Source organism: Lissotriton vulgaris, chromosome 5 (genome assembly GCF_964263255.1).
Source record: "Lissotriton vulgaris chromosome 5, aLisVul1.2, whole genome shotgun sequence".
Lineage (NCBI taxonomy): Eukaryota > Metazoa > Chordata > Amphibia > Caudata > Salamandridae > Lissotriton > Lissotriton vulgaris.
Window position 1 is genome coordinate 1,868,199,183 of NC_141693.1, and position 10,411 is coordinate 1,868,209,593.

The 10,411-nt window shown below is 44.8% G+C and overlaps 1 protein-coding gene across 1 annotated transcript; it reads right to left on the reverse strand.

Moving 5' to 3' along the window:
• Positions 1-1,942: 1,942 nt before the first annotated feature.
• FNTA (farnesyltransferase, CAAX box, subunit alpha) lies at positions 1,943-4,541 on the reverse strand. The gene has a single exon (XM_086924366.1). It carries the CDS (start codon positions 4,410-4,412, stop codon positions 3,324-3,326), a length of 1,089 nt encoding a protein of 362 aa, XP_086780492.1. The 5' UTR covers positions 4,413-4,541; the 3' UTR covers positions 1,943-3,323.
• Between the last annotated feature and the right edge of the window lie 5,870 nt (positions 4,542-10,411).

The window sequence follows — 10,411 nt, forward strand, 5'->3', positions numbered from 1 at the left end:
TGGCGCTGCAGGGACGCAGCAGCTAGAGTGGGAGCGGTGAGGGAACAGAAGGCAAAAACAGGCAGAGAAACACAGGGCAACGAAGGGAACAGAAGGCAAAAACGGGCATAGAAACACAGGAACAGAAGGAAGAGAGGGCACAGACCAAATAAAGGCACCGGGGGAAAACAGACAACAGCAGTCACAGACACCAAAATAACAATAAGGCAATACAATAAAAATACAGATGATAATATAAACCTACGGCCTACCACTGGCCACCAGGGATGAGGCGCAGGTGGTAGCCTGTGGGTGGAGGAGGGCTTCGAACTTCCTCAGCAGCGGCAGCTGGGGCAAGGACACACAGACGGTGCTGTGCGGAGCGACCTACCTAGCAGGGTCAAGGGTCTCTCTCCTCACCGCGCAACGGCAGCCATATATGGGAAGGTGGGAGGGAAGACCAGCTGGGAGGCAGGGCAGGGGCGGTGAGGGGCGACGAAGGGAGCAGAAGGGCACTGAATTACGGGGGCAACAAGGGAACAGAAGGCAAAAACCAGCAGAGAGACACGGGGGCAACGAAGGGCTTTGTGCAGTTTGTGCATTTTAAAATCGTAGTCTGTGGAAAGCGTGTATAGATGTTTAAAGTAGCAGGAGATTGTGATTTTCTTAGAACGCATAACAATAGGAAAAAGTGCAAATGCCATTTAGAGTCTTTAAAAGCGAACGTAAATGACTTGAAGTTGAGGGATCCCCTTGCTGATGTACTTCGCTCTGGAGTGGGTACCAATCTTGTGTAATTGCTGTTGGCTCCTGCCGCGAGCTCGGTGGCAGTATTTTAATTACTCTGAAATGGTTAATTTTCCTACTTGAGGTTTGATGGTTAACTTGATATGGAAAGAGGCTACCAGTGAAGATTTTTCCCCATTATGAAAGCACTTGGACTACGACACAAGGAGTATTTACTGTTCTTGGCTCAAACGGGGAAGAATTTCAAATGTTATGGCTGAATCTGAGAAAAAACTGACCAATGAATTTGAAGTGTAAGCAAAAAGATGGAAGGATGCAGGTGACATTTTGTGGGCACAAAAACAGAAAAGATGAATATGGATGCCATGATAGATGTCCTGTGTGCCAGTGGTCTGATGTTCTTACTGGCATTGTTAAATGATGTACTGTGCATTTGAATGAACTACATGAAAAGGCTTCATTGTTTGGATAGTCAGTCTGCAGGCGCGTTTTCTTGTCACTACAGCCCCTAACATGCCCAATACCCACCACCCCTACTTCTTCTTACATTCTCTGCATATGTCGTATTACTAATTAATGGTGGATTTAATGTTAGTTTCTGGATAAAAAATTTCATCTGTGAGCCATGTGTAACACCCGGAGGCAAACATAACAATTGTAATTCAAGTACGGACATTGAATCAGCATTAACATTACAAATATCAGTTTCTAAAGCCGGATAGACATTGTGGCAATCAAGAAACAATTGTGCCTGCAAACCTTAATTGTATTGGGTTTATGCTAAATCTAAGTGCCACCTTCTTGCAACGCTGCCTTCAAAAACGTGTCTCGTTCATTTCAAACATTCTATGTTAACTCCAAGTTAACCATTGTAGGAAACCTCTTAAATATGAGCTTATTCAGAGTTGCTTTCAAATACGACTGAAAAAAATCAGACATGGCTAGTCAACATATCCTTTCACTTATTTCGCTGAAATTTGTGTCTATGCTCTCAGTGCTCTAACGTCTCAGTGCTCTAACGTAACTGAAAGGTGGCATGTAAAGCTTTTCAAAACCTTTAAGTACATAATCTATTAGTAGAAACAATACATTGTCCTCAAAGACAAGTTACTGGTCTTTCAAGGAACTAAACACTCTACTTGGGAGAAGTGGAATCAATGCCTCGGTTAGGACTAAATTAAATCAAAGTGCTATCTCAAGAATAAAGGACAGCATACATAATTGCATGTGTTTATTTTACAGTCAGTTTCACAGTTACATAACAACATGTTTTGAGTGAATAATGCACATGTGCAACGTGACAAACAATCTGGGGCATGACTAGATCTAAAGCAGGTTTAGAAAGTCAATAAACGCCATTGAACACTTTATATGACATACTTAGCTGCACATATTTCTAAATTAACTTGCGCTGTTTATGCAGGACAAAACATTTAATATAATCCAAATAGCATTTAAACAAGTTTTAGTTACTAGTTCATTCGATATGTTACCCACTCAATTACATATTAGTACGGAATTATTTTACAGATACTTATGTGGCAGATTGTTAAATACCATCTCATCAGTGCTTGTCTTAGGAATCTTCAAACCCATGGACGCATTGATCAATTTTAGAAAAAGCCCAAATCGTTTTATTTTGTGAACACGTGCATGGAAATAAATACCACAAGACTGTCAAGAAAATAACATTTATAGTAATGGAAAAGTCTGAGAAACACAAGTAATTGATAACGTCACCGATTTTCAAGTTGGCAATTAACTTGTAAGGCAAAAGCAAAAATGCAGCGCTTTTGAAACAGCCCTACAACAGAAATGAGGCTCTAGCTTTGGTACCCATCTGAACAAAATTCTTAAGATGTGTTTCCTGGATGTAATGCTAGCAAAGTCCAAATTCCCTCATTTGGGATGACTTGGTGACTACATCAAAACCCTCAAGAATCGCATGCATCATCCTTCTTTCCAAGCTCTTCACATCACAGCTTCCACTTATCATGAACATCACTGTTCTCATTAGGGATGAACATGGATCCCTGCTGGAATTAATCAGTAGATAATCGTGAGGTTTTCCAAACCGGAAAGCAGTGCTGTAGGAGGGATATCAAACGTGCTCTAGCATGCTCAACGGATACTATATCAGCACAAACTAGAAGAACCATGGCAGAACCATTCTTGTCCATTTGCAACTTGAAATGTCAGCATTCTTGAAAGCACCACACACCTAAGGTTGCAGAGCTTTGCACGGATGAGGTCAAAGCCGCGGCATCTCTGAGCTGGGAGCAAATTGGTCAGGCTTACTTACTTTACAAGTATCATACAAGAATATGGGTGCTCTCTTCAGCGATGGCTCTGCTTGATGAAAGAAAGTTCTAGTAGTGTTGCATACCGCTTGACACTCTTGCTTCTTTAAAACGGTTAGTGAAAATATAATTACTATTTTGTTTTTTCAAACGCGGTCTAGTAACATCAGGCAATGCCAGTAGTTATTCTGAACAATTAGTACATTACTTTTTAAGCACACTATTTACTCTGAAAATGTAGTCGGCGGGGAGTAGCCCAGTTTAGCCGCAACGACCACCACTTTCACTTGGCTGTAGTTAATCTGCTGGTGAACTCACAGGAGAATCTTGACCATCAATGCCTACAGTGTGCTTGTTCTTCAAAAAGCGCCCCACGTACCGCCAATACTCCTTCCTGATCGTGTCCTTTTCCTTTGCTAGAGTCTCGCAGAGCTCCAGTGCCTTGTTTAGCGTCTCATCCTTGTTCTCGCAGCCAGTGTCCAGCATGTCTTCGTAGAGATCTACCAGGAAGGCCAAGAGGTATGGCGAGCTGTAGGTCTGCTGCATCTCGAGCACCTGCTCAAGCAGGTCGGGGTATCCGGACAGGCCGCGCTCCAACAGGATGCCCTTCAGGTAGTTCCAGGCGCTCTCGTTGTGAGGAGCCGTGCGAATCATGTCCAGGGTGTAACTCACCTCCCGCTGCAGCACGCCAGGGTCGGCATAGCCCGTGGTATTGGAGATGACAAAGAAGCGCTGGTTCCAGGCAGAGTTGTTCCTCACGTCCTCCTTCAACAACTGCTGGGTGTAGTGCAGCTCGCCGTCCCACAGCTCGAAGGCCTGGATGACCCACTGCCGGTGCTGCCAGGCATGGTAGTTTTTGGCGTCCTGGCTCAGAATGTCGGCGATGAATTCGAGCTCCTGCGAGGGGTCCTTCAGCCACTCCACCAGCACCCGGCGGTGGTGCCACACCTGGTAGTTTTTGGGCTGGTCCTCGATGATGGCGGTGATGTAGCGCATCTCCTCCTGCAGGTCCTTCCCCAGTGCCTGCAGCACCACTCGCCGGAAGTGCCAGACGGTGTAGTTGGCGGCGTTAAGCTCGATGGCGTCGGCCGTCAGCCGCAGGGCCCGCTCGCTGCGCTCGTCCCGCTGCAGCACGGCCCGGAAGTAGTCGTACACGTCCCTGAACTTCTCGCTGTAGAGGATCTGCACCACCGGGTTGGGCCCGTCGTCCTGGGGCACCGGGGCGACATCAGCCCACTCCTTACGCTGCCGGTACAGGATGTAGCGCGTCGGGTCCTCGAAGGTTCCGTCCTCCTCCGGCTCCGAGGCCTCGTGCGTAGCCAGCGGCTCGCCACCTCCCCCGGCCACCTCTGGGGAGAGCGGGCCGTTCTCCATCTCCACCTCCATCCTCTTCTGACAGGAACCGAGCGAGGGCCGGGTGTGAACTCTGACCCCAGCAGCAGCACTGGCCGCAAAGCTTCCCTGTAAGCTTTGTGAGAATGTTGCCGCGCTCGGATAGTCACGCCTGTTGGTCGCTCAATGATGCCGCGCTCGGATAGCCATGCCTGATGATCGCTCAATGATCTCGCGCTCGGCAACCACATGCTCGATGATGCTGCACTCGGTTAATATTGACTGTGATCTGTTAGTTATGTCTGTTTTGGGGGGCGAAGATATCGCACTCATTAAACAGCTCCACCTTTGGCTTTGTCGTTCTCTGTATTGTTATGGGATGTTAGAAAACATTTATATTACGCACGAATCACTCCCCGAAGGGTCTCCCCGCACATAAATCCTTCCGATATCAAGATGCAGGCACTAGGAGACATCCCTAAAACAGATTCGTTTTAAGTAATTTCCTGAATTTGAGATTATCCATACAGAAACATAAATGACTGAGATGTCATTCCAATAGAAGAGGACAAGCTAGGCAACCGCTCTGTCCCCTTAACAAGACACTTTTATATCCAAGGGATTACGAGCAGCCTTTTTCCCGAGAACAAAGATCCATTTAAGGACTGTAAGTAAAAGCCTCAAGGCTAAGCTCTTCCCCATTAGGGCTTTGTGAGTCAGATCTTAAAGGGTTTTACGAACTGGTAACCAATGTAAAAACCGTAAAAGAGGAGCAGATGAAGACCTCGCAGGAGCATTGCACATAAGGCAGGTTGCTGTTTGCACCACGTGTAGTTTTGTCAGCAAGGATTCATTAATAGAGACATGTAAAGCATTGCCACAATCCATGTGACTCACCACTAAGGCTTGGACTACAATCTTCCTAGTTGACAAAAGGGAGAAACAGGAAGGCCCGTCTTAATTGATGAAAGATATCAAAACAAAGTCCCACGGTTTTACAGACCTAAATTTCCATGGACAGAGATTAGTCCAGGAACACTCCGAAATGTTTAATAACTTTCTCAGGGGTTGGAGCAATGCCATGTTCTTTATTGACACAAGCATTATCCACATGCCCACAGTTGTAAAAATTGCTTTCAACATTTTCCATGTGAAGTGGAAAGAAAGATTTCTGGCAAACATCTGGCAGCCTTTCCTTGCAACTTTAATACAGGCTTAATATTATTATATTGACCGAGGGGTGTCATGCTTCATCATCTGGCAGCTCCTTGTTGGGCCAACGCTGCAATGCAATGTTACAGTCCCTAGCGGATCATGGCATTTCGTCAGGACCAAGAAAACCTTATTCTACTCTCACAGGGATGGATAGGTAAAGCGTGTATGCACCATGCCCTGTACACTTTACATAGACATTCGGAATATCTCCTGGTGTTAGACCTAGATTGGGGAGAAACAGCAGAGTACAAAAAAAGCATGACAAAAATAAAGGCAGGTATGCATGATCATATAGAAATACATGTTGACCTTTTTGATTCACATTTACTGCAGCTAATTAGACCATTATATGTTTTCTGTGCTCAAACCACATTTTTATCCTTGACAAAGGGACCCTACTACTAAAACTTAGTTCTTGTTTCGATCCCCTTAGTCATTTTAACCGCATGCGCGCTAGCGGTTTTCCCGCTGAGTGCTGAGATTTCAAAAATCCTGCGTTACGTGACAAGGTCAACTCGTCACACGCACACAGCGCAGGTAACGCCCATGACGAGTTGACCTTGTCACACGCTTCGAAGGGGTTAACGCACATTACCCTCACCCATTCTACTGACATTTTGTCACTCACACATGCAATTCACATCAGCAAAAAAGAGAAGATCTCCGGCAAAGAGTCCCCTCGGGGGCCCATTGGGCATTGCAGCACCGGCCCAACAAGAAACTGCCTGTTGATGAAGCATGACACCCCTCGGGGTGTGTGAGGGCTCTTGCTCCTAAAAGGAGCACTCCCCTCCGTTGACCACTCTTTTGATTTAGATACCCAGATAGGAACAGTACACTCCTTGTTCTCATAACTTTAGTCAGCCGCGGCCCGGGCAGGTAAGATCGGTGGGGCCGAGTGGGGGGGGGAGGGGGGGGGGGCGGGGGATTTCAACAGACGACGACAAGGGAAAATTATTTGTTTACATTTCACTTGTCTGTCAAAATCCCACACCCACACCCGGCCCCACCGCTCTTATCTGCACGGGCCGTGGCTGGCTGTAGGAGCTTGTGTGCTGGACCTTCAAAAGCCACAGTCCCTCAACCCTTGTTTTCATTGATAACCTGACCTGAAGAATTAGGAGGATCACCTATAAAAGCCAAAAGAAGTGAGAAATCTTGGTGTTATGATGGACCTAGCGCTCTATGATTCTTAAGTAAACAAAGTAACAAAATCTAAATTTCATGCTATGTAGACACAAAAAGCATGTTTTCTTATACAGGATTTCCTCAGAAGAACCAGTCTACTAAGTAACTCATTATTTCACATCAGGATTATGCTACTGGCCATACCACGGAGTCTCACTTTCTGTTATGAGTACAAGGTGGTGCAATTAGTTGCACCAAAAATACAGAAAAATACAATAACATTTTTGATGATTTTTGTTGCATTTAGCAAATCCATGCCCCCCAGACATCTGGTCAGCAAACAATGTAGGCTGCTATTCCTGCAATGAACATAATGAACTCACTAACCACAGACACTTTATGGCCGGAACTCTGGATCTTATCTGTACGACCACTTATAAAAAGAATGTCTCAACATGCCTTTCACCTCAGAAAATGAATAGAAAAAAAACACTTTCTCTCAAAGCTCAATTATCTCTCCACTCCCTTGCAAGAAAAATATCAGCCATCTCCTGAAACCCATGAAATCCTTTCATCTCACAGTTTTAATACATTAATGATACACAGATGATCCTAAGAATGGAAAAATCTAACAACCTTGAAGTTGCAAATTTAAGTGACTGTCTCCTAGCACTTGATCACTGAAAGGTAACAAAGCACCTGAAATCTAACAAACTAAAAACAGCGATTCTGACATGTGGAGACTAAAAAAAACAATAGTTCATTGATAACCTGTGAGAACAAGTAGTGTACTGTTCCTATGTGGGTATCTAGATCAAAAGAGTGGTCAGCGGAGGGGAGTGTTCCTTAAAGGAGCAAGGGCCTTCAAGCACCCCAAGGGGTGTCATGTTTCATCGTCGAGCAGCTCCTTTTTGGGCCGACGCTGCAATGCAATGCTACAGTCCCTAGCGGATCATGGCATTTCTTCAGAACCAAGAAGACCTTATTCTACTCTCACGGGGATTGACAGGTAAAGAGTGTATGCACCATGCCCTGTATACTTAAACATAGACATTTGGAATCTCTCATCGGGTTAGACCTAGATTGGGGAGAAACAACAGAGTACAAAAAAAGCATAACAAAATTAAAGGCAGGTATGCATGATCATATACAAATACATGTTGACCTTTTTGATTCACATTTACGGCAGCTAAATGGACCATTATATCTATTCTGTGCTCAAACTACGTTTTTGTCCTTGACAAAGGGACTATTACTACTATTAAAACGGTGTTCTTGCTTCTATCCCCTTAGTCATTTTGAACACACATTACCCTCACCATTTCTACTCACATTTTGTCACTCACACATGCACTTCACATCGGCAAAAAAGAAACGATCTCTGGCAAGGAGCCCCCTTGCGGGCCCATTGGGCATTGCAGCGCCAGCCCAAAGAGGGGCTCCCAGATGATAAAGCATGACACTCCTCCGGGTGTGCGAGGGCCCTTGCTCCTAAAGTAGCACTCTCCTCCGCTGACCACTCTATTGATTTAGATACCCACATAGGAACAGTACACTCCTTGTTCTCATAGCTGTAGGCAGCTGAGGCCCATGCCGGTAAGAGTAGTGGGGCAGAATGTGGGAGTTTCGACAGACGACAATGAGGGAAAATTAATTATTTAATTTTCCCTCGTCTATCAAAATGCCCCCCGGCCTACCGCTCTTATCTGCACTGGGGACGGCTGGCTGGAGGGGCTTGTGTGCTGGACTTTCAAAAGCTCCTGCCCCTCAACCCTTGTTTTCATTGATAACCTGATCTGAAGACTTAGGAGGACCACCTATAACAGCCAAAAGAAGTAAACATCTAGGTGTTATCATGGACTTTGCACTCTATGATTCTTAAGTTAAAGTAGTAACAACATCTAAATTTCATACTATGTAAACACAAAAAACATGTTTTCCTATACAGGATTTCCTCAGAAGAACCAGTCTAAGTCTCATCATTTCACAACTGGATTATGCTACTGATCATACCACAGAGTCTCACTTTCTGTTATGAGTACAAGGTGCAATTAGTTGCGTCAAAAATAAAGAAAAATACAATAACATTCTTGATGATTTTTGTTGCATTCAGTTGTAAGTTTTAAACCTACTTTTAGTATTCCCACTGCAACAAATACAGATACAGACAGTGCAGCGGTGACAGAACATCTTCTATGAAGACACTCAAATGACAGTCAGGAGGCATCAAAAATCGGAATTATTTTAACCAAATTTTTAAACACTGGGCATATTTTCTACATAATACAATATGCTGTTTGTTCACAAAACGCAAGTGCTTGATACCTTGAAACAATGGAAAGGAAAACCAATGGTAAATGAAAAAAAATATAAAACAAAATTTTTTCAATAGTCAAAGCCTGACATCTGAAGTACAGCAAATGTGCCAAGATAAAAACAAAGTTTAATGGGTTCATTATTGCCTTCTGAACTCCAGCATGCTCCCAAGCAAGCATGATTGATGAACTGGTAGTGCCAGAGATAAGACATATCTGTCATGCATACAAAACCTTTTATAAAAAATACAGTACTTAACTAGCAGACAAGGAAGACAGCTGAAAACACTCAAGGAGTGCCTCATGGAAGAATAAAAAGAGCCAGTGAGAGAGGTAGTAATGAGGCTGTGGTCCACTGGAGGGAGAAAGACATGCTGAGCGGCCTAAAACAAATAAAGACAGTGTCAGAAATTGGGTTGATGGTTGACTGGGCTGTGAACCCTGGTCAAGGAGCAACCACAATCCTTGTCAGGGTAAGGCACAAGCAAGCCCCAAAATAACCTGTGATCAAACCCCTAATAGCTTGGCAAAGAGCAGTCAGGCTTATCTTAGAGGAAAAGTGTTAAGTATTTGTGCAATGCTTCAAATAGTAAAACACCGCACAAAAAATATTCCAAACCAAGTTAGAAAAATAGAGCAAAATGCAATAAATAAAACAAGACCAAAACAACAAAGACCCAATCGGTAAAACAGGAGTTATGAATTTTTAAAGAATAGACTGTAAAATAGCACTCAAAAGCAGAAAGCACCAACCATGGCTATCTGGTCGGGTTGGATGGGGTCAAAGTAAAAAATGTAGGCTGACCGCGATGGAGCACAGGTTGGATACAGTCCCAGATTAGTCCAACTGACGTTCTACTCAAGTTTTGTACTAAGAGTTCCGTTCGCGTTAGAGAGGGTTACGGATAGCAAGTAGAACGTTGCTGGTGGTTGTAGGCGTGACACGAAAAGAAGGTCGGGCGTCGAGGACAGGTGGGGCTGGAGCATAGCGTTGGCGGACCCCATGTGCTGTTGATGCTCTAGTGCAATGGGGCGAGCTGGTAGAGGTTCACTTTGAAATCCGGTGTGAGCCTCGTCTCGGTGTGAACAGACCCGTTTGCGGGTAAGAGCACACCAGGGGTCCAGGATTTGAGGGGCACCACTTGGCGGTTAGGAACTCACTACAGCTGGGTCCGGGGACTGGTTGGGGAGCCTTTTATGGCCTGAAGCTTATATCCGGAGGCCAGCAGACTAGCCCTTGGAGTCACTCTAGGGTCCTGGGTTTAAGATGAAGCTGTAGGTTTGGTTCTTCTTCCCAAGGCAGGGGGCCTCAGGTCAGCACAGTAGAGCAGCAGTTTCTTTAGACCAGCAGTCCAGTAGAGTAGCAATCATTGTAACAACACAGCAGTCCTTCTT

Excerpts from the sequence above, each read along its gene's own strand:
- FNTA (XM_086924366.1), bottom strand. The coding sequence starts at position 4,412 with ATGGAGGTGGAGATGGAGAACGGCCCGCTCTCCCCAGAGGTGGCCGGG.